At 37.2% G+C, this 25,547-nt stretch overlaps 1 protein-coding gene across 2 annotated transcripts in view; it reads right to left on the bottom strand.

The window, feature by feature from the left end:
* Nucleotides 1-20,584, bottom strand: part of reps2 (RALBP1 associated Eps domain containing 2) — a 54,604-nt gene extending 34,020 nt beyond the window's left edge. For both annotated transcript variants that reach the window (XM_067371067.1, XM_067371068.1), the window contains exons 1-3: nucleotides 20,284-20,584; nucleotides 4,347-4,470; nucleotides 1,065-1,234 (exon numbers count right to left, since the gene is read on the bottom strand). In XM_067371067.1, coding sequence (XP_067227168.1) covers nucleotides 1,065-1,234; nucleotides 4,347-4,470; nucleotides 20,284-20,463 — 474 coding nt within the window. In that variant the 5' untranslated portion in view covers nucleotides 20,464-20,584. The remainder of the gene's footprint in view (nucleotides 1-1,064; nucleotides 1,235-4,346; nucleotides 4,471-20,283) is intronic.
* Between the last annotated feature and the right edge of the window lie 4,963 nt (nucleotides 20,585-25,547).

The raw sequence follows: 25,547 nt of genomic DNA, 5'->3' as shown, positions 1-25,547 counted from the left end.
TCCAAACGGCTTTAATAAAGGCCTTCCGAAGTGAAGCGATGGGTTTTTGTAAGAAAAATATCCATATTTACAAGTTCATAATCTAAAATAACTAACTTCCAGCAGACGACCGTACACATACTGTGCAAGTAGACTTGCGCCACAAGAGTAACCCCTGATGTGATGCATGACGTAGGATGTAGGAGTATCGTAAGCTTAGCAATTTAAACAAATAGGGCTTCGCTTAAGAAGGCCTTTATTAACCCCCTGGAGCCGTTTGGATTACTTTTACGATGGATGGATTCACTTTTTTGGGGTTTCAAAATAGGGCCCCCCATTCACTACCATTATAAAACTTGGAAAAGCCAGGATATTTTTAAATATATCTCCGATTGTGTTCGTCTAAAAGAAGATACACCTAGGATGGCTTGAGGGTGAGTAAATCATGGGATAATTTTCATTTTTGGGTGAACTAACACTTTAAAGTGTGAGATACAGTCATTATAATCATAATTAAATAGATAAAAAGTCAAGTCACATTTATTTCTATAGTGCTTAATACAATACACACCGTTTTAACAATAACAGTATTAATGTTGCAAAGTTCTTCAATTAGGAAACAAATACAATTTCAGCTGTAAAGCAGCTCTAAAAAGACAGTAGCATCATTATTCAGCTCAGTTTGTTTAATGTTGATTTAATTGAACTCAATTCAATCATAAAGCAGCTCTTCAGAAGACAATATTCATGGATTTACACTAAATGTTATGCATGTATTTAAGCTGAGTCGTTATTCATTTCAAGTCGGAATGATGGATAGATTGCATTTACATTCACTTCAGTTCAGAATAATAATAGGGCAAAGTTAATCAAATTATGAAACAAGCGTAATTCAGCTACAAGCAGCTCTACGGAAGGTAATAGTGTCATTATTCAGCTCGAGTCAGTTCAGTGTTCAACAACAGTGTCAATGTTCATTAACTATGAAGCAAATTGATTCACTTATAAAGAAGCTCAACTGTCTTTTAAACTCCAAAATGACTTGTAAAGTATCAAAAGCCCAGCTACTGATGCATGTCACTGACCTGTTTGTCCATGCTGGTGTCAGGGTGTCTGAGTACAGGTCTGTCTGCAGGGGGACGAGGGGCGGAGACTGAGCCCAGGATGTGCGGCTGGCTCTCATTGGTTGAAGGGTGATTGGCGTAACGTATCTCAAGCTCATTCGTTATCCCGACAAACACAGGAAGAGGAAGTTCTGTGGAGAAAGATAAATGACACTACCTTCAGAACAGCATACTGATGCTATTTTCACAGTGGTTAAAGGGGACCTTTTATGCCCCTTTTCACAAGATGTAAAACTTGCTGGTGTCCCAGAATGTGTCTGTGAAGTTTCGGTTCAAAATCCCCCACAGATCATTTATTATAGCTTGTCAAATTTGCCCCTATTTGGGTGTGAGCAAAAACACGCCGTTTTTGTGTGTGTCCCTTTAAATGCAAATGCGCTTTCCAGAAGAGGGCAGAGCTTAACTCACGCTTCAGTTGCTCAACAACAACAAAGCTGGAGAATCTCACGCAGTCAAAATGAGGATTGTCAGTGTTGGTGTTCAGCCTTACATTGTTCAAACCGGAGTCGACACTGATGGAGAGACAACTTTTAGAATGAAACTGGATGTTTCTGAATGGTTTGTGGATAAATTTATGTAGTTGCTGTGGAGTTGACTTTTGCTGCTTTCATGTCATGTCAAGTTGTAATTACTGTAATTATGAGATGACATCATGCATGCACACTTATGAATTATGTGTTGGATTGGCAAAATGAATTTGCAGGGATCAGATGGTATAGTGGTCACATGGTAAGAGTTTAAAAGTTGTAATTACGAGTTCTACAAGGCCGTAAATGCTTTTTACAAGTCGGAAACTCGTAATCACAGTATTTCCAACATAGTGTGAAGTTGCATCTGTACTTTATTGTTTACGATGAGAGAATTTGCTAAAAATTCAGTCAGTGAGATGACAAAAAATGGGTGCTTTCAGTGGTGAAGTTCAACAGAAACATTTCTGATTGGGTATAATGCTCAACACTGTAAAAAACATGTAAAATCAGATGCAACATATACAGCTCTAAATGTAACGCCACAAATTTACAGTTTTCTTTCAGTTTTACATTTCTCTTTAATCTCGACAGCTGTAATAGATTTAGTTGAATTGTTCGGGGACATTTTTTTGCCCTCTTATCTAAAATTGTAGGGCATTTTTTTTATTATTATTTTGGTGCATTTTTGCCCTATGCCCTGTTAATTTCCAGCCCTGCTGCTCACTATTTTCTGGGCACAGTGGACTAAAACAGCAAAATAACTTTCTAGTTTTATTTTTTACTTCTAACTGGATTCAACTCGCTCAGTGAAACATGCAGCATAATGAGGGCATGTGACCTAGTGTTCTCTTTCAAGAACTCGATTAGCTGGTTTAGATGCGTTAAATTTGAGCTAGAACTGAAAACCTATGATCTAGACAATCTTCTTTAAAAAGTAAACATAACCTAGCCAGTCACATCTCTCAAAGGTTCCTCTGAGGTCATCTGGTTTAATCTGTCTTTCCTGTCCACAAACTCGGTCTTTATCCTTCCCTTTCCACAGTAAAAGGACCAGATCATTTGTGGAGTAAACAGAATGTGCATAAGCCGACGAGATCTTCACTGATCAGAGGCTGCTGGACCTGCTGTGTGAGGTCATCTGAGCTCCTCTCTCCGCTGTGAGGGTCTTGCAGGCCCGCGGGTCCCTGAGTAACAGTCTGTACCAGGATTAAAGTCTAATCCAGGCTCCGTTCACCACATTTCAGCCCGGCAGGGTGGCCTGAAGCTGTGCTGAGCTCTGAATTAGCCTAGTGCTCAATATTGCATTGTTTAAGTAAATAAATTAAGGAAATTAATGTTTTGTCTGTGCTGTGTTTACATTTGAGTTATTTTATGAGCTCAAGCCCAAAAGTTACATGGCAAAATTTTGGATAATATTATTGTAACTAGAAACTCATAGTGCTTGCCCAAGCAAACCTACGATCACTGTGGAGTTATTAAAGTGTTCAACAGGAAAGGAAACAATGGGGTTTAAAAGGTAAAATAAATTAATTATTTAACAAATAATTTGCATTATTACTCAACTCATTATTACTGTTATCTGAACAACATGTAGAATTTTAAACCAAAAATGTAAATAAATATGTAATCATTTATATTATAAAACAACAAATAATTGTATAAATAATTATTTCTATAAAAATAAAAATAATATATAATATTAATTATTATTTTATATTTTTTATATTAATAATATATATTAATTACAATATTATTATATATATTAATTATTAACTATAAAAAACACATAATAATTAAACAAATTATAAAAGTTACATAAATAATATTTATAAATGTATAATATAATAATGCATAAAAACTTTAATTTTAAAGGATTTCTAAGTAATCATTGTTATGTATATGCAACAAATAATTTTATAAATAATTATTTTTATAAATAGTAAAAATATATAAATTATAAACAATAATTTAAACAATTAAAAATAAGAATAAAATAATATTAATTATTATTATTAGTTCATGCTTATGTTTTTTTTAGAATAAATAACTAATATGGTTATGCAACAATCATTATAAATGATTAACCTAATAAATGGTAAAATAATTTAAAAAAACAATTAAATTATTTAAATAAAATAAAATAATAATAAAAATAATATTTATTATTATTATTATTATTATTATTATTAATCAGTTATCGGAACTGCATTGGTATCATTCATAAAAAATTATATTGATTCATCTCTCGTTTTCTATTTTTTATATATTTTCTTTATTTTATTTTCCGACAATGTGAACGGAAGTCATTTAAGTATACCTCTTCTCAAAAAGCTGCACCGTTTCAGGTATTATTCATATCTGTAGCACAAATGGTGCAAGACGAGTTCCACACCAAAAAGACATAAACAATTCTAGAGGAACCGAAAAAGATGAATTAATAATAAAAAATGCATGATGGTAAGAATAATATACAAATAGTATAATATACAAATAGTACTTTGGTTGTCAGGAATAATTAATAATTTGTCAGCAACTGTCATGCCACACAAGAAGGCGAGACAATAAGGGGAGGTAGTCACAAGCATTTAAGGGAACGTCCTGTGGTTCAGTTTACACACACAGGCTTATTCTCAGTGTGTTTGGCTCAGCGTGTGGTGCTCTCTCTGCGCAGCGTGACCTCTGTGCGTTATCCCTCTTTAGAGCAAATCCATGCATGCTAGGCCAAATCCCTGATCGTGTTTGCTTCTCCCTCTGTTCACGGTTGATGACTTACCACCTGCGATGCTCTCCAGACGTACCGGCAAACCCGCCTGCGCCGCGGCCATCAGCTTCAGAGCCACGTAGAACTGCCCGCAGCCAAAGTAACCAAGCCGCTTAGCTCCGCACACCTCTGTTACCTGATATCGAGAGAAAAAGAGAGAGAGAGAGAGAGAGAGAGAGAGAGTGATTAATGAAGGGTCATTGAGACTTTAAAACCCCATAACTGTATATAAAACATTTAGTTGAGTTTCAATATTTAAAAAGCCTTCATTATATTGTGAAGTGGAATTCATGGTTCTATCTTAATGGGTGAAATTGCTATCATAGAAAAATGAAAAGTTAATAGCTAAATCCTCATTATTGGCTCTACAGTGGAAAGAATAGCCGGCTGAAGATAAACTGCACTCTGAACAGACTGAACTTCACTATCATCTGTGCTTCTGTAATTGAAAACTCGCATTGTAATGACCGCCGTGAGCGGAGATAAGAAACCGCACGTCCTGCAGGAAGTGTGCAACTACAAATACAGACCTTCAGATTAATAACATAAATCACTTTGGACAGACAGAGATGTTAAAATCATCTATAGCTACACACGTTTAAACCAGGTTTGCTGGTCTTAGCCGGTTTAAGATGATTTTCCGGCTTGGCCTGCTGAAAACTACACAAAACCACTTTAAAACCACTTTATTTCCTTAATTGAGCTACATTACAGCTTCTTTAAAGAAAAATTCAATAATGTATTAAATTGATCAAAAGTTACATTAATAATGTTACAAAAGCTTCTATTTCAAATAAATGTTCTGATGTCCTGTTTCCACAAAAAAATATTAAACTGTTTTCAACACTGATAATAATCAGAAATGTTTCTTGAGCAGCAAATCATCATATTAGAATGATTTCTGAAGGATCATGTGACCAATGTCAAAGACTGGAGTAATGATGCTGAAAATTCAGCTTTGATCACAATTACTTTCTAAAATATATTCAAAAATAGAAAACTGCAATTTTAAATTGTAAAAATATTTCACAATATCACTGTTTTTACTGTATTTTTGATCAAACAAATGCAGCCTAGGTGAGCACAAGAGACTTCTTTCAAAAACATAAAAAAAAATCTTACCGACCCCAAACCTTTGAATGGTAGTGTATTTCTGAGTGAAACACAATATTAAAAATGTAGGGCAGGACTTGAGTTTATCCTGATTGGATGGTAAAAAGTGGGCGTTTCATACTGGAATCAGGTGGTTGTGGATGGGAGGGGTTGCAAATAAAACGGTTGCAAAAAAGGAAAATAACACGTACCAATAACTCACAATAACATCACAATCATGCATTATAGTGGGTAAATCGGGTCGATTTTAATTCCTGTCATTTTGAATACTTAAATACAAACTCTCAACCTAAGGCTAAATCATCACCGTATCACTATCCTTCAGTACAATGAGACATAAACTAGTGTTTCCTTCTGAGATAAGAGCACACCGTAGCATTAGAGTGATTGTTTTATCACCCCACGCTGCTGAAATCCATGCTTCCGTACTGACATAATCAATAGAGTTCAGCTCTGGGATTCATTGTAAACGTCTTCACAAACACAGGAAAAGATCTGCGCACTTTAAATAGCAGCACATTGTTGTGTGCTGTTAAATATAACAAAAGTCGCCGTTGCCCGTGTGAAGAAAAACAGCCTGTTGTGCTGCTCAAGAGAAACTTCTCTTCAAATAAAAGTTTCACTTCAAAACTCTTCAGCAATACTATGGAAGCTTGTTTCCGCCACTGAATAAAAATGAAATAGGCAATTGTGACTTTTTATCTCACAATTCTGACTTTTTTTCTTGGAATTGCATGATATAAACTAGCAACTGCGAGTTAAGTCAGATTTGCATGATATAAAGTCGCAATTGCGAGTTATAAAATCAGAATTGCGAGATATAAACTCAATTGAGTTATAAAGTCAGAATTGCAAGATATAGTCGCAATTGCGAATTATAAAGTCAGAAATGCGTGAATGAAAAAATGAAAAAAAAAATCAGAATTGTGAGTTTATATCTCGCACTACTGACTTTATCCCTCGCAATTGCGACTTTATATCGCAAAATTCTTAATTTAACTCACAATTGCGACTTTATATCTAGGAACTCTGAGAAAAAAAAGTCAGAATTGTTAAATAAAAAGTTAGATAAAAAGCAATTATTCTTTATTTTTTTATTTTGTGGCAGAAACAAGCTTCCATACACAACTGAACAAACATACCTACTAAAAAAATCATTAAAATTTGTCAATGCAAGTAAGGTCATACTTGTTTTTGAAACTATAACCCCACCTATGCTGTTCCTTCCACCTTTCCAAACATTATCTGAAGAGCTTCTCAAACATTGACTCAGCGTTCCTGTTCGACCAGGTGTGATTATTGATTGTGTTCTCCTTCGATTCCTGCAGTGCTGATGGCTCATTACTCTGACTTTAGCCAAATATGACTAAAACAACAAGATGTTGTCTGCAGTACTCTCATCTAATCAATCGCAGGAGTCCCGTAGATCAGGCTTTAGATGGGCATTTGTCTCCAAAACACATTTGTAATCATTGCTAAAGGAAGCTGGGACACAAATTATGATTATGATGAATTATCTACATTCAGCCGTTTGCATTTGAACTCTGTAATCGAAAATATAAGTTGTGAACAAGTTATGAATGCGCCGTTGCATCTTTAAGGCTTATTTTGCGGCATTTTATGCGGTGTATGATCGGTTTTAGGGACGTAAACTCACAGTGTGGATGAATAGAGTTTGTGTCAAAGACTCAGGATCTATTGAAGAGAACTTATGTGACACAGAAACAAACACTCATTTTTGTTCTATTAATGCATGTCTCTCTAGTCTACTATATGCAATCTCACTGTTTGAGGAGACTGTCATAGGAAATCAATGCATGCTGTAGTGAAAAATTCACACTGCATCCAAAATCTGTCTGAGTAGGTACTTGAATTTGAATTTACTTTATATAGTATAAATATGGGCACGTAATGCATTTGATATGTTGTTACTGTCAGGTGACCTCCCAGCGTCAATTGCGTCACTTCACTTCCATTCATAACTCCTCTCCCGTGGCCTCATGGGATAGTAAAATGTCCATTGAATGTGCACGGCAGAAGTAGTAGATCATCTGGGGACATTTTGCCTACTGTTATTTGAGTACTATGTATTCGGACATGCTAATCTTTTGGCGTACTTCTTTTCGCATACTATACAGTATATACAATATATGATTTAGGCCACAGCGTAAGTCTTCTCATAGGATAAGGACAAGCAGTCTCAGGAATAATTATGAGACACCAATGAGTCATTGATTTACTATGGTGCAAGAAAACATCTTGTGACGTTGACACATAGACAAATTTAAACCCAGAACATGAAAATAGTGCAAAAAAAAGATTAAAATTAACTAGTTTTCTCCGACAATTAAAACTAACGGATGGTACAAAATTATTGGATTGGGTTAAATGTTTTCCCAACCTGCTGGAAAGTTTTTTTTTAACTCAGCTATTGTTTAAAAATTACTGTATTACTTGAACCCAGAGTATGTTGGAAAACAATATGTTTAATGAATGAACATTTATTAATAAGTTTAATGAATAATTAAACAAAAAACATTTATTAAATTGCTTATTAACAAATGATAACCTTTTGATAATTATTGTTGCCTCTAGCAATTATGTGTCTGATTTTGGGTTCATTTTAAACCAGCCATATAGTAATTTTTAAACAACAAAAATGACTACAACAACCCATTCGCTGGGTTTGTCCATTTTCAACTTAACTTGGGTTGTTTTTAACCCAGCATTTTTAGAGTGTAACAATTACTTCTGTGATGTGCAACACATTTGTTTAGGGTTTCTTGACCCTTTAAGCACTGCAAACTGAAAAAAATACAAGCATGATATTATTGTAAGTTCCCTTCATATCTATGAAAGAAATAATGCTTCAGTAATGAGTAAATCTTAACCCATTGTATATTGCATGTAGGCATGCAAAGGGGCAGAAAATTTCCAGATACATTTCTGGAAAATTTCCAGTATTTCCAGAAACCTTCCAGGATTTTTGGAAATTTTCAGGAAATTTTGAAGATGTTCTGCCCCTATGCATCCCTAATTGTATGTGGACTAGATGCAAGGAATTCTGGGATATGCTTGCATGCCTGCTTTCATACGCAAGTTATTGAAATGGGGGATTACATGGATTAGTTTTGAAAAAATAGACTCTGAATCATATTTTCAGCTACATATGAAGCATTAGAGCATATTTTGGTGGAGAAAGCGGGCAGGCTGGACTCAAACCTCTTTGATAGGTTTAAGTTTATCATCTGAAGAGGTTAAAATCATGAATCTGATTCAATAATCATCATAATTTAAGTTAGCATGTCTGTAAAGCAAACAGTTTAATACTTTGGGTTCATGAAGAGTAGCTCTGAGCTCTCAGCCGCTGAAGTCAGCTGTTACTGTGACTGATGGAAATAACAATGGCTTTTGACAAGAACCTCACGCGCTCTGAGCGTGACCAAACTCCTCGTCTTGAATTTAAGAGAAAGTGTGTGTGTGTGTGTGTGTGTGTAGTGGCTTAAACTTGGCTTAATCATCTGACCGTCAGTATTACTTAAGCCTGACCTGCATTCTCCTGATCCACACAGAGCAGAGGTAATCTTACTCTATACATGTACATAATGGGGGAAGGATAATAAAATAGGTTAAAAACCTCAACGACCAACCCTCCTTATGGCGGCTTATGGGATGTAGGGATACAGGAGGTCAGCCTACTGCAGTTCCTCTCTGGTCAGGGACACAAAAGATTGTGTCTGCTTTTTTAACACATTCATCTGGCACGTTTCGCTTTCTGACAGGATATGAACATGTCAGAAAGACAACTGTGGCATATATACAAATGAAAAAAGATACCAGAGAGAACTAAAGCTCAATAGCACAATACATTTTCTTGATATCTATAGCCATTTAGCTTCTTCTCAGGTAAATTTGTCTAGTCTGAAAGATACTTAAATGCTTTTACCACATACTTACAGTGAATTTCAAGTGCACATTGAAGTGCAAAACCCAGTAGAAATAGAAGTAATTTTGTCATCACAATTGTAAAATAATAACTACAATGATCTAGTCTATGAAAGCATTTCTAACCAAATAAATTCCTCCATAGTATAACCAGACTTAAGAGGTCTCGTCTATAGACCAACCATTGATTAAATAAATCTATGTGGACGGGAAGCTGCATTAAAACCCACTTCTGTACAACCGGATCAAACTTAGATCATGTACCGTCTGTTTCCTCCATCTGGGTTTGGGAAGAGATTACACAGTGTCAGAAAACAAACGTGCACATGCCAAAACAGTTTGTGTCCCCCTGGCAACAGACATCACTGCACATGACACGCCCGTTAAATTATTATTTCTGCTGCAAAATGATGTTTATTATGTTAGCCTGTTAAATAAATCCTCAGTGTGAAACTGCTGCAACAGGGCTTACAACAGCCAGGGTTGTGCACCATTCAGAACTGAACAGAAAACGCCTTTAAATTCCAATTCAATCCCTAAATTTGAATACATACGTTTTTGAATATATTTATTCATTCTTTTGTCCAAAAAAGCTTGCAAACAAGAAAGTTCACAAGGAATTTGTTTAAACGTTTTGATAGTATAAAAAGTTTGAAGATAAATAAATGCCACAGGGGATTGTGGAAAGCAGCATTTAATCAACCAGATGACAGTGCCTGCACCTGCAGCAGCTGTCGAACAGGTTGGTCTGGTTCGGAGACGGATGACTGCATTTGAGGAAGGAACTTTGTGCGTGTTTGTGTTATGGGAATTCCAGAAGCTGTGCTGAAATGAAGTATGAAAGCACACTGCAACTGTTTACAGACATTAAAAAATATCAAACCATTACTAGAATTACACCATTGCTACACTGTCCCAAAAAGTTTCCAGGTGAGTGACAAATTAATTCTATACCCCTTATTCCTACAATCTAAAAAGTCTCTTAGGGTGTGTTCACACTTGGCAGGTTTGGTCTGATTAAAAGGTTTATTTTTGAAGTCTGCCATCTGAACCTCAGTGTGCACCAGACATGCAAACCAAGACCAACCTTTTCAGGGGGTCTTGGTCCACTTCCAAACAAACTCTGGTGTGGTTCAACTGAAACGTGAATGCAACACAGACCAAAGAGACATATGAACAAACCAAAAACAGGATGTGATGTCACAAGATACGACTCTAAAAATGACAGAATGCTCTAGCGTACCTGGTTCTTCTCATCATAGGAGTTTCGTTTCCCATTATAGTTCGGTTGTAGCAGATTTTCTTTTTTCTGCAATGCAGGAATTCCTGACTTCTTTACACATTTTGTAAGCTAAAAATACGTACATACAATAAGTGCATATAGCTCGGCAGTACACTCTAAAAAAATGCTGTTGGGTTGAAAATGGACAAACTCAGTGATTGGGTTGTTTTAACCTAGCGAAAAATGGCAGATGGAGCAATAATAACTGACATGATCCATGGTAACATGATATTTTTAGTGATATTTGTAAACTGTCTTTCTAAATGTTTCATTAGCATGTTGCTAATGTACTGTTAAATGTGGTTAAAGTTACCATCGTTTCTTACTGTATTCACAGAGACAAGAGCCGTCACTATTTTCATTTTTAAACACTTGCAGTCTGTATAATTCATAAACACAACTTCATTCTTTATAAATCTCTCCAACAGTGTAGCATTAGCCGTTAGCCACGGAGCACTATAAAACTCATTCAGAATCAAATGTAAACATCCAAATAAATACAATACTCACGTAATCCGACGCATACATGCAGTATGCATGACGAACGCTTTGTAAAGATCCATTTTGAGGGTTATGTTAGCTGTTTGAACTTTGTTTAATGATAGAGTCGACAGCTCGGGAGGGGGCGGAGAGCGTGTGATTTAAAGGGGCCTCAACCTGAATCGGCGCATATTTAATTATGCCTCAAAATAGGCAGTTAAAAAATGTATTAAAAAAAAATCTATGGGGTATTTTGAGCTGCAACTTCACAGACACATTCAGGGGACACCTTGGACTTATATTACATCTTGTAAAAAAACATTCGATGGCACCTTTAAAATGTGCATGTAGATGAATTTAAGATGGATTTATACCTGTTTTGCAGGTGCATTTATGTGCCAAGTGTAAATGGAAACGTTTTAACAAATCAGATAGCTTTCCAATCAGTAAAAACACATGAAGTGACCAGGTGTAAACAAGCCTGTTAAGTTCTGTTCGCAAAGCAAAACAGGATTGAATGTACCATTTTCTTTTTGGTCCAACCAAAAGAACCGAGAGAATCGAACTACAAGTGTGAACACATCTTTAGTCAAGCAGTTAACATGACAACACTCTTTTCCAAGAGACAGATGGAGATTTAAAGCTGGTGCAAATCCCACAACAGACTTATTCTGCTGTGAGCAAGCCACTAAATCTACATGACACCTGTGCAGTCAGAGATTTACACAACTAGCTGCTTAAATCATTCTCAAGTACAGATGTAGAGATGGACCATACTGATGCTCTATGAAACCAGGGCAGGGTTCGATATTAAGGATTGGGGTAGAGCGGTCATTTGCCTGATCGGGCCAGTGCTGCATTGTTACGAAAGTTAATAATTTGCATGTGTTTTAAGCCTAGACAATTTAAATATTCAAGTGCAAGAAGACATGGAAGAGAAGTCAATTTGGTACTTGCTGTTTGAGAAGTTTTGTCTAGACAACACAAGAAAAAGCTGTCACAGATGGCATGCAAAAATAACCAAAACAGACCAAATGAATTTAGAATATTAATAGAAACTATAATGGCACTGTGTCTCATTAAATAACACTGTTCAAAAACTGTCTCACATATAATTGCTTTCTATGAAATACTAAGGCCCTGTTTCCACCTGGTATTAAGACTGGTCAATTGGATCACAAGTAGACGAGGGAGACATTCCCGTTTACGCCTGGTGTTTTAATCAATCACTTTTGTCCACTTTCAACTACTTCTGTCTTGATTTCTATGAGGGGAGGGTCTATGGATGGGTAAATGTATGGATTTTTTCAGATCTGTCGATCTAATGGACAAAACAATTTATATAAATGCGCCTGGAGACAAGGGAAAAACATACTACGACATTTTGCTTGGAATGTTTTTCATCTTCAAACCAAACGTGGGTCTTCAGCTGACCAAGTTTAAATCTCATCTGGTTAGCAAAAGCAATCTGGTTAAATGTGGTTTCGACTACCTCTGGAAGTGGTTGAAAGTGGACAAGCTCAAAACGTTTTAGACCCTGTTTACACCTGTATTTAGTGTCGTCGACTTCAACCAAAATGCATCTTAACACCAGGTGGAAACAGGGCCTAAGTTGGACTTAAAGATGCTGATTTTATTGGATCTGTTCCTGGGCTCAACACATAGTAGTCTCACAGAAGATCATGTGAGAACCACCAATGGTAATCTGTGAATTGTGTTGCTGATCATTTGCATAAAATCAGCTCAACTGTAACATCAGCACCAGTTATTATTGCTCATGTTGCTCATGTTGTATTTTACTACAAATCATGCACAATTATTCAGAAAAGAAAGATTTGCAACCACATAGGAAAGACCTGTAACAATAAAAGCAATACCCTAGAAACTCCAGAAGATCCTAACATCATGTTTGAGAGTTTTACGTTCTTCAGAAAACAAATATCTAGTTGCAGCTGAGCTAGGCGTTGTGGCCAACAAATGAAAGTAAACGGTGTCACTCCATGTAATTAAAGCATTGAAAAACTTTGTCATTCATGAAAAGCAACACATCAACCACATCCTGTTTTGACAGTGAGCCAGGGATTATCATATTCATACAACTGAGAAACACTCTTCCATCACAGAGCAAAGATCAACACACGCTCACACCAGGATCTGAGCTGATATGACAGAAGAACGGAGTCCCGCGGACTCATAAGAGCTTACTGACAGACCTTCAGAGACACACAATGACTCCTCTATTCCTCTTTAGATACATGTCTCTCTCTCTCTCAGCTGTGTATTGATTTAATTATCTCATTATCGTTTCACTTGACTGACTTTTAATGAAGGTCTGAGGAGATGCTGGGGATTATCGAGTCACGAAGGGGCAGGGTTGTTAAACTAAAATCACACAAAAAAAAAGTTCAATACTTGAAACTAAATAAACAGGCCTTGTGGCCAATCTTGACTGATTGAACATTCCATCAGTAAGAGCAGAATGTGAAGGTTGAATTAGCAGAGCAATAGCACAGCTGTACATAAAATATTGCAATCCACACAACAACGTGAGACATTTCAGAGTTCAAAAGAGGACAAATTCTTGGTACACGTCTCCCTGGCTCATCTGTGACCAGGATATCAAGTCTTCGTAGTGTATCAAGAGAGCGATAAAAACTCATCAGGGGTGAAAAAGACGACAAAGATGATTTAGTGAATTATTTCTGTCACCATGGTGGAAATCAAACACTTTTAACTCTTTGCCTATCAGTGTTTTTGAAAAAAGTTGCCAGTCAACGCCAGCGTTTTCAATCATTTTCACAGAAGTTTCATGGCCCCCCAGAATATTTTGTCGTATGAATATCTGAATATGCAATATATCAAAAGAAAGAATAGACTCTCTGCTTTTAAACAACAACAACATAAAACTTCTTGCATTCCTTTTTTTAATCAACACTTGAATGTGGATAAGTTTCATTAAAAAAAGCATTTTGCATTTTTCACAAAACATTATGAGCAAAAAGCTGAGAAAATCAAGTATTTGTCAAAGACTACATCCGGATCGGATTCAGAGCGATGATCAACATCACACCCCCAGAGCTTCACAGTCCTATAGCTCATCCTGGGTTCACATTTAATTCAGTAACATTAGGCAGTTTGGATTTATATGCCGTTTAATGTTTATAAAAGTGTTATTTTACATATGCATCTGCTTATACCGCTTGTTTCTGCTGCTTCGCCTGTATTTTGATCAGGTGATTCAGTACTCTTTCAGAAGATGTGAAATAGCACCCCCTACCATATAATAGCAAAAACACGAAAAGCCAGGAATTTCCATCAATGGCAGGGTAAGAGTTAAAAATGAAAATGACAAGAAATTACTAGTATAACCAGTAGATGGCAGCAGAGAATAACTAATTAGCTAATTTGCCATTTCCATTCCCTAATGGCGCTTTTCCACTGCATGGTATGACTCGGCCCAGTACGGCACAGCTCACTTTACCTTTCCACTGCAGTTTAGTACCGCTTCAAAATTACAGACAGATCGTATAGTTGTGCCGCCTCTACTGCCATGGAACTGCTCCTCGGCTACCAACGAGTTTGCACCTTGTCTACTGACCACGATACAGCCATTTCTTTTTTCAGGTTGTGTGCAACGGTCATGTAACGTAAGGCGTTTTAAAACATTGTGCAAACAAATGATACTGCGGTGGCTGTTACTGACTATTTAAATCTAGCAGGTTTGGTGTCTCATGTTTCAAATCTAATGACGCTGGTAGTGATGATTCTCTCCGACCAATCAGTGATCTGAAGTGTTTACACGTCACATTTAGTATCGGTATGGCACGCCTGGAACCACCACTGAGGTGGTACTACTTAAGCGAGCCATACCGTGCCAAACCAAGCCATCCCATGCAGTGGAAAAGTGCCAAAAGATAGCTGTACTCAGGGCTGGACTGGGACAAAAAAATGGCCCTGGCATTTTTGCTCAGACCGGCCCACCACAATCGGTCGGACACCACCCACCAGAGTATTACAATTATTTGGTAGAGTTATTAAAAGTACACTTAGTAAGAGTAGGATTTCTAGATGGACAATGTGCTCCATGATATAAAAGCTAACCCTTAGAACGTGGATGTAGAATACTGATAATTCTATAAAGAATTTTTTTTTTTTTAAATTTTCAATGAAACAGACAGCAGAAAAACTATAATTTACAATTACAAATATACTTTGTTTTAAAGAGCACAAACCCCTGTTTAAGAATCAAACATTTACCTCTCATTACTCCCCATTAAAAACAATGAAAAAGAAAACTATACTACCAAATTACTCACAAAAAACGTCCTAATAAAATGATATTCATGTTATTCACTTGCCATAAACAACCAAGTGTTCACACCAGAGTAATAGGGTACAAGAGCTACAAAACATAACTTTTTATAGCCGAAAAGTGAGATCTAGTAGACCATCATCACGACTAACAGCTATAAATAGACACCTATAGTCTCGTTGTGAAATAAACACATCATCAGTAATATTACATTATAATAATAACCAGATTTTTTTTTTTTTTTTTTTTGAAAAATCAAATTGCATCATTTCAGGTTTTTCTATGAGAAGGGCCGTTACTGCAAAAGTGAACTCTGATAGCTACAAGGGCACTGCTAACTACAAAAAACAGTGCAAAATAACTTTTGCTGTGCTATTTGACTTTAGCTGACTGAGTGACCAGTGCAGTATAAGTGACAGTCTGACTTTATAATAACGACGACGATTATGTTGTCTTATAATATTCATTCAAGTATCATCGTCGTCGTCGCATCATGAGTCCCACGCTGTTAATCATGTAACTACCCTGCTTACCGCTTCTATTATACTCTCCTGCTTACTCTGTCCCTCATTGGCTTCACTGTCAGACACCTGCTGCTCTTCAACCTTACAGGTCTCCTCCATGTTCTTCTATGTTCACCTGTTTTTGCACGTCAGGTAGCCTACTGTAAGTTTGGAAACTGAAGCTATAGTAACCGCACTAAACATGCCTGTAATTTTTGCACGTTGAGGCATCAACCTCTACATTTTTTGGATTTTTTTTTTTTTTGCCCGCAACTTCTCCACACCCCCCTTGCACTTGCACTTTTGTTTCTCCATCCTCCTAATCCACGGATGTTCTGGCGAAACAGAGGGGACGGGGTGGAGTCTGTTAAGAGATGTGATTGGGCCAGCCCAGTGTCAGTATGGAAAATGAACCCTGCTTTATGGGCCGGTCGTTGGCCAATTTTATGTTTATTAAAAAAAAATCATATCATATAGCGGCCCCGCCCTCAAGTGCATCGGCCCACCGGGCATTTGCCCGGTATGCCAGATTACCAGTCCAGGCCTGGCCGTACTGAACCATACCATGCAGAGGAAAAGTGCCATAATAGGCCTATAGTTCTTTCCTATGTTTTACTTTTGGATTAATTATGAAATGACTATTATAACAATTTTTAACACTTTTATTGTAACACAATGCCAAATGTCAGTGTCAATGGTGCCAACAGTGCAAATCTTGGGCTGTGGACAATGGGAAACTTATTGTTCTCTGATGAGTCCACTTTCACTGCCTTTCCCACATCTATGGGAGTTACGGTGTAGAGACGCCCCAAAGAGGCTTAACACCCGGACTGTTGCTGTCCAAAGTGAAGCACATGGTGGATCAGTGATGGTTTGGGCTGCAATATGAATATGGCATTCCCTACTGTGCTTGATGGGTGCTTCACTCCCAAGGACTACCGAACCATTCCGGAGGACCATTACCCCTTTTCCACCAGTATGAACCTATGGCCCATGTCTAGCCCATGTCTTTGCCTTTCCACAGGCTAGAGAGCCACCGAAGAGCCAGGTCTTACGTCACTGTCATTGTCTTCCCAGCTTCCAAGCGTGGCAGCACCAAACACAGACACACCATCAACAATGGCGGACGTTGCGTTACTATTGATGCTCATGGCTTTGTGAACCGACATCGGTATCCAAACACGGTGAATCCAATGTGTTTGTGCAGCTCGCCGTAATTTGTATAGACAGGGATTACAATCAAGCTGCTTTTAGAAAGATTAGCTGCCATTTCAAAAACAGCGGTCAGAAGTTTCTGTGTGTCTTGTTGGTCATGGTAACCCCACCCCAAGCCCCCGACGCAAGCGATTCTTACTTCTAGACCAGCAATGTTTTGGTGCTACTTATGAACCACTTTTCCTGGTTCAGAGCTCGTGCTTTGGATGTCGAAAGACCAACATCTGATTTGAAACTAGGCTCTGGCTCCGAACCAGCCTTGGTGGAAAAGTGGTAAATGTGCACCCAACGGTTCAAATATAATACCCTGAAGGGAGTGCCGCGTGTACCAGCATGATAATGCACCAATACACACAGCAAAACTTGCGAAAAAATGGTTCAATGAACATGAAAGTGAAGTTGAACATCTTCCATGGCCTGCACAGTCACTAAATCTAAATACTATTGAGCCACTTTAGGGTATTTAGGAGGAGCAAGTCAGAAAACGTTTTTTCCTCCACCAGCATCACATAGTGACCTGGCCAGTGTTCTGGAAGAGGAATGGCTCAAAATCCCTCTGGCCACTGTGAAGGACTTGTATCTATCATTCCAAGACATTCCTTTTGCTGTATTGATTGCAAAAGGAGGCCCTACACAATACTAATAAATTAACTGAAACACCTGGTCTAAAACCTTTAGTGTACGCAACCTTTATACATCAGGTGGCAAGAAAGTGAACAAAAAAAGGGTCAAAATTGATTTCACGATGTCTTTATGGGAGAATATGCATTTGACAAAATAGCAGAGCAACAACTAAAAGTTCAAGAGAAAAATTACATCTAAAAATTACACTGATGATGTCTATGTCATAGCATGTCTGTGTGTGAAACTTCCTGCTAATAGCTTCCCCAAATATCTTTGCGTGGGTATGTGTGAAGTCAGTGGGTGTGTGTGAAGTTAGTATGGGTCGCCAAACCAGGGCAAACGGACAGGAAACAGAGCAGAAGGACAAGCTGGACTTCCTGTCTGTGCAGGAACACAATGAGATGACACACTGCAGCAGTGTACCATGCCAAAGCCTGCTGAGACACAGTTCATATAATAGCCTGTTTGTTTACACACACACAAAAATCAGATTTGGTAACATATAGTGTGAACATACAGCAGACTATGAAAGCTTGTTTCCATCACAGAATGAAAAAATAAAGGATAATTGTGACTTTTATCTTATAATTCTGACTTTTTTTTCTCAGAATTTTGTGATATAAAGTCGCAATTGCATGTTATAAAGTCAAATTACAAGATATAAACTTTTAATTTTTAACTTTTTAAGTTTATAACTCGCAATTCTGACTTTATATCTCGCAATTCTGACTTTATATCTCGCAATTCTGACTTTATATTTCGTAATTCTGACTTTATATCTCGCAATTCTGACTTTATCTCTCGCAATTCTGACTTTATATCTCGCAATTCTGACTTTATATCTCGCAATTCTGACTTTATATCTCACAATTCTGACTTTATATCTCGCAATTCTGACTTTATATCTCGCAATTCTGACTTTATATCTCGCAATTCTGACTTTATATCTAGCAATTCTGACTTTATATCTCGCAATTCTGACTTTATATCTAGCAACTGCATGAACATAAGTGAGGGAAAAAAAAAAAAAGAGTCACAATTACCTTTTTTAGTTTTTATTCAGTGGTGGAAACAAGCTTCCAAAGACTAAAATAAAATAGGTTTCTATATATGGTCAAACTCTTGCTGGTTCAATAAACTTATTCTGTAAACCAGTGCAACATGCAAAACGTTTGAAGGATACTGAAGTGAAACTAGGAATTATTATGGATCCTGTCTATAACAAGCAGCCCTGTGAGCCAGTCCAGCCCAATGTTATCTGTGTGTGAATGAGGTAGCACCCTTCCTGTCATCTCCATTTCACACACATACAAACACACAGCTATTCAGCATCCTCAGTGACAACAACAGACACATTTGGACTGAGAAGCAGTATTTGAACACCACCCACAAAGACTAAGACTGGCCAAACATGGTAAACACATTTCACCTGACTCGTATAACGTGTCAAAAGACACACAACACGTCGCAATGTTTACTACTGTACAAAATGCCTAGTAATACAAACGTCAGCAGAACATCCTCACTACTGACGCTGATGTTTGCAAAGAACAATGCTTCAAATGCTCCTCAAAACTGGTCATTGACATTCAGAAGCATTTTTAAACTGATTAAACCAGCGAAACATCTTCAAAACAAGCACATGACCCTAAATTCAGCCTTTTACTATTATGTAACTGAAATTACTCTGAATTACAACAAGATAATTCATAGTAGTCCTCAAGCCAGAATATGAGCATCTATAAGAATATAATATACCACTAAATGAGTGTATACTAACTCCAGCATCTAGTATAAACACTACACATTTTAGTGTGGTACCACACAGTATATAAATATGGTAATCATTCAATACCATGGTAAAAATATCTCAATAGACCATCGTGTTACCATATAATTCAATCAACTGTACTAATAATGCCGTCAAAAAACAAATAAGATATCAAATGAGTATAATACACTATGTAGTATACATACTACTGTGCCAGTCTATTTATATGCTATAGAATACTAAATAGACATTAAATAGGTGTATATATTATATGATCTACTGTATATTTTACTATCAACACTATTGAATATAATAATCTAGTATGAATACTACAGTACAGTCCTTATATAGGCTAATATACTTTAAAGTGCCAAAAAATACCATAATACTACCATGCGTTTTTGGATATGGTACCATGGAAATACTATGAAACTCATTTAAGTGTCTTGGAGAATGAATATGGGACTCATTCATCCATAGAAGCCTACACATATTAGAGTACTAGTATTGCCATCTGATACCCTCACTGTACATACATGACCTCGAAGCACAAGCAGGTCCCTCAACTTCACTCTTTCCTGAACACACTGCAACACACTACACATCCAGACACAGCAGATATCTGACATCCGAGAGCGCGCAGACCCCCAGGGCGTCCCCAAAAAGCGCGTTCAGGGGCGGCGGTGAAATCCGCGTAAACTCACCTGGTGCAGCGTCTCGGCCGGCAGCTGCGACGCCCGGAACAGCTCCGCCACTTTCCCCGCCGCCGGTTTGCCAGTGCTGTCGGGCTGACAGAGCGCGTACAGCCCGGAGTAACATCTCTGCTCACTGTCGCTCAGGGAAATGAAGGTCCCTCCGGTGCCCGCGGCGGATCCCTGATCCATCCCCGAGCGCGAGCAGCAGACGCCGGGGCGTCCAGACGTACGGCCTCTCCGTGGCCCTGTGGCGGAGGGAGGCGCGTCCGCTCTGCGGTGCTCTAGTACAGGCACACATTAACACACACACGCGCGCGGGCTGTGAACTCAGATGAAGATTTGCTGAATCCCTCTCAGTTCCACATCCGACCGCACAGAGGCGCCACACAACCACACAAAACCCTCACTGCACACAACAGGTTAAAGATTTAGTGGTAATATCTACAATTTATTGAATAATTACATTGATTTTTAATTTGATATTCAAGATGTACATTTAAGATATAATGTTATAGATTTTAAGTTTACGTTTTTTTTTGAAGATTAAAATTAATTTAGACTTTTATTATTATTTAATTGATATTTCAATTTATATGCACAATTTGTACTTAAAGACTTAGGCCTAATTATATTTAATATGCTACATTGATATTCAATATTTATATTTACATTTTATAGTCAATATTTAAAGACAACATTTACATTTGCATTTAATTTAAAATATTTAATATTATGAAAATAGCATGAGGCACTTGTTTATCTACTTATCTGTTTATTTAACTTTTATTAATTTCAACTTGAAAGGGAGTGTGTAATTCCAAATGACAAACTGTATTAATCTCTATGTATGTGACATGAATTATTTACTGACACTACAAATGATGAACAAATCACAGATAATTAGAATATGAATCAACCTTATTGGCATGTATTAAATGACCCCTTTGAGTTTGAAAAAGAATCCATTAGATCTTTACTGCCATCTTGTGTTGGGTAAATGAAGTCGTGGGGTGATGATCTGTTCTCGTAAATGAAAGGTTTCATGTTTGAGCTCCACAAGGGCTGATTCATGAACTATCATCGCTGTGCCCTTGAGGAAACAACAGAAGAACTGAACCTTTAATAACTAGCAAGTCAGCCACATTTTATTTCAACTGGCTACGTTCACACTGTCTGTTTGGATTGACAATAGCTTTTACTTACAGTCGAAATGTCCCATTCACACAGCAACGAATACTGTCAGTATATGAACGTGCAATGGGAGTCAAGCCCATATTCTCTAACCAGTAAAACAGCGATTGTCAATGTCAAAATGATGGCCAATCAGATCAAAGAAGACGGGGCTTACTATCAGACATCCCAACCTGCAAAAAGTCATTTCAGGGAGGTATCATTCCCCCCCCCCAGAATAAAGACAAAAAGGACTGGACTGCTGCTGAGTGGTCCAAAGTTATGTTCTCTGATTAAATTAAATTTTGCATTTCCTTTGGAAATCAGGGTCCCAGAGTCTGGAGGAAGAGAGGAGAGGCACACAATCCACATTGCTTGAGGTCCAGTGTAAAGTTCCCACAGTCAGTGATGGTTTGGGGTGCCATGTCATCTGCTGGTGTTGGTCCACTGTGTTTTCTGAGATCCAAGGTCAACGCAGCCGTATACCAGGAAGTTTTAGAGCACTTCATGCTTCCTGCTGCTGACCAACTTTATGGAGATGCAGATTTCATTTTCCAACAGGACTTGGCACCTGCACACAGTGCCAAAGCTACCAGTACCTGGTTTAAGGACCATGGTGTCCCTGTTCTTAATTGGCCAGCAAACTAGCCTGACCTTAACCCCATAGAAAATCTATGGGGTATTGTGAAGAGGAAGATGAGATATGCCAGACCCAACAATGCAGAAGAGCTGAAGGCCACTATCAGAGCAACCTGGGCTCTCATAACACCTGAGCAGTGCCACAGACTGATCGACTCCATGCCACGCCGCATTGCTGCAGTAATTCAGGCAAAAGGAGCCCCAACTAAGTATTGAGTGCTGTACATGCTCATACTTTTCATGATCATACTTTTCAGTTGGCCAAGATTTCTAAAAATCTTTTCTTTGTATTGGTCTTAAGTAATATTCTAATTTTCTGAGATACTGAATTTGGGATTTTCCTTAGTTGTCAGTTATAATCATCAAAATGAAACAAATAAACATTTGAAATATATCAGTCTGTGTGTAATGAATGAATATAATATACAAGTTTCACTTTTTGAATGCAATTAGTGAAATAAATCAACTTTTTGATGATATTCTAATTATATGACCAGCACCTGTATATACACTCTAAAAAATGTTGGGATGAAAATGGACAAACCCAGCAACTGGGCTGTCTTGGGTTAAATGTTTGCCGAAACTGCTGGGTAGTTTTATTTAACTCAACTATTGTTTAAAAATGACTGTATTGCTTGCTTAAAGGGTTAGTTCACCCAAAAATTAAAACAATTAACATTTATTACTCACCCTCATGCCATTCCACATCCGTAAGACCTTCGTTCATCTTCAGAACACAAATTAAGATATTTTTGATGAAATCCGATGGCTCAGTGAGGCCTGCATAGCCAGCAATGACATTTCCTCTCTCAAGATCCATGAATGTACTAAAAACATATTTAAATCAGTTCATGTGAGTACAGTGGTTCAATATTAATATTATAAAGCCACGAGAATATTTTTGGTGCACCAAAAAAACAAAACAACAACTTATATAGTGATGGTCGATTTCAAAACACTGCTTCAGGAAGCTTGAGAGCGTTATGAATCTTTTGTGTCGAATCATGATTCGGATCGCGTGTCAGACTGCCAAACTGCTGAAATCACGTGACGGTGGAACAGCATGAGGATGAGTAATAAATGACATTATTTTTATTTTTGGGTGAACTGACCCTTTAAAATGAACCCAAAGTATGTTGGAAATGAACATTTATTAATATGTTTAATAAATGAACAACAAATTAACAAGCCAGCCATATTGTAATTTTTAAACAAAAAATAAAACTGCCCAGCAGGTTGGGCAAACATTTAACCCAATCACTGGGTTTGTCCATTTTCAACCCAACTTGGGTTGTTTTTAACCCAGCAGATGACATACTTTATGGCATGACAGACAACTGGTTCACATAGGGTGTGTTTTCTGAGAATACGATTTTGAATCCTGAAAATGTGAGTTCGGTGTGTGAACGTAACCATATTAAGGACTCAAAAACAGAACAGACAACCATATTCTGCTGCTGTGTGAACACATTTCTCTCCACCTCTGGTCATCTTGGACTTTGCTCATATTAATGCATCCTGAATAGGCTATTTCATGTTACTACCTTCCGGAAGATTGATCTATCCCACTAGAAAGGAGGAGCTGAAGAAGGTACAGTATAGCTCTTGAGGGTTAACTGAAACTCGCCTGTGAACAATAGTTCACTTAGTTAGCTAAGCTTGACATTTTATGACATTTATATGTGACAGACACTTATCTAACAGCTTCATTCTTCTAAAAGGAGAGTCTCATATAATCCTGTTTGGAATTTGCTGATGTGGAAAAAGAACACCAAAATCCTATCAAGCACAGCAGAATCCCTGTTTTTTTAATATGCTAAAAAACAAACAAAAAATCTAATTAAACCTCCAAAAAACAAGATACATTTCCATGAGTAGCAAGACTGTGAAAGATATTCTGTCTTGTTTTCAGATATCTTGAATTAGGTTTACCCTGTTGGCAGTGTTGTTTCTTGTTTCAAGCATAAATTTAACAAAATTTAGTGTTTATGCTTAGAAAATTGCCATGGGCTAGGAAAAAACACAATTCAAGATATATTCTCTGAAAATGTAATATCTAATGCTATTTTGCTTATAAAGTACATTTATCTTGTTGTAAGCTTATTTTTACATGACAAAATACTGATTAAGCAAGTGATTTATTTCAGTTATCTTACAGCAAGGTACAATATTTGCTTTTATCTAATATTTAAAGAGTATATATACACGAATAGTGTTAGTGTTTTTAGTTTTTTTTTTTTTTTTTAGTTTTCTGAATGATGTCTCTTCTGCTCACCACTAAGGCTTAATTTATTTGACCAAAAATACAGTTAGAAACAGAAATATTTAAAAAAAATATATGTGATCAAAGCTGAATTTTCAGCATCATTACTCATTACAGTCTTCAGTGTCACATGATCCTTCAGAAATCATTCTAATATGATGATTTGATGCTCAAGAAACATTTCTGATTATTATCAATGTTGAAAACACTTTTGTTTAGGATTCTTTGATGAAAAGAAAGTTCAAAAGAACAACATTTATCTGAAATAGAAAGCTTTTGTAACAATCAATTTAATGCATCTTTGATTAATAAAATTTTAATATTCATTTCTTTAAAAATACTGACCCTGAAATATATATATATATATATGAAACTTGAGGTCAATAAATGAGTAAACCTGGTCTCTGTATTATTAGGTGACAAATTAACTGCATTGAACGTTTCCTCATCTTGCAGTGTCAGAACTTTAGTTAACCATCAAACTTGTTTCTTGTCTGTGTCTTTTTCTAGTCTTGTAGGAAATGCTTTCATCTCAACAAGCAAAGGGAAGATGCAGAAGAAGCGGTTTGTTTCAATCATCAGGGGTTCACAGGAAGAACAGCCTTCATCTGAGAACTGATTTCCCTTGTATTTTTCAGAAACAACCCATGTCTGACCCACCTACGTGAGTACGGCATCACTTTGAAGTGCTGTTACCGATGACATATTCAGAAACACATCATAAAAATGAAACAATACAACTTTAAACAACAGAAGAAAGTCATAAGTCAAAACGACGCTCAGATTCATGTTGATATCACACATCGTACTGCTGTAAACAGCCGGTGTTTGCTGTGTTTACATATTGAGACGAGAAGACAGGTATTATTACAGAAGAAAAAAACAGCGAGGGGATGAAAACAACGCAGGTCAGCGCCGGCACATCTGTTGTTATGATGAAGAAAAATCATATGCATTTGCATTCATATGCACTCACAGAACTGAGTGTAAACAGGAGAGCTGTTTACGCACTCCCACACTATTTCACTTTATTATTTCACAGCTGAAACAATCCAAGCCTGCCAAGCAAGCAGGTCTCCTTTTAAATGAACATTTATGTTCTCAGATGACCATTTTTTTTTTTAGACTATATTTGAATATATGGTGTTTGTTCTGGCTCTCTCTCTCTGGAGGCAGGGTTAGTCATTGCTTAACCATTAAG

Source organism: Chanodichthys erythropterus, chromosome 20 (assembly GCF_024489055.1).
Source record: "Chanodichthys erythropterus isolate Z2021 chromosome 20, ASM2448905v1, whole genome shotgun sequence".
NCBI classification, from domain to species: domain Eukaryota; kingdom Metazoa; phylum Chordata; class Actinopteri; order Cypriniformes; family Xenocyprididae; genus Chanodichthys; species Chanodichthys erythropterus.
This window is presented reverse-complemented; position numbering and strand designations above follow the sequence as displayed.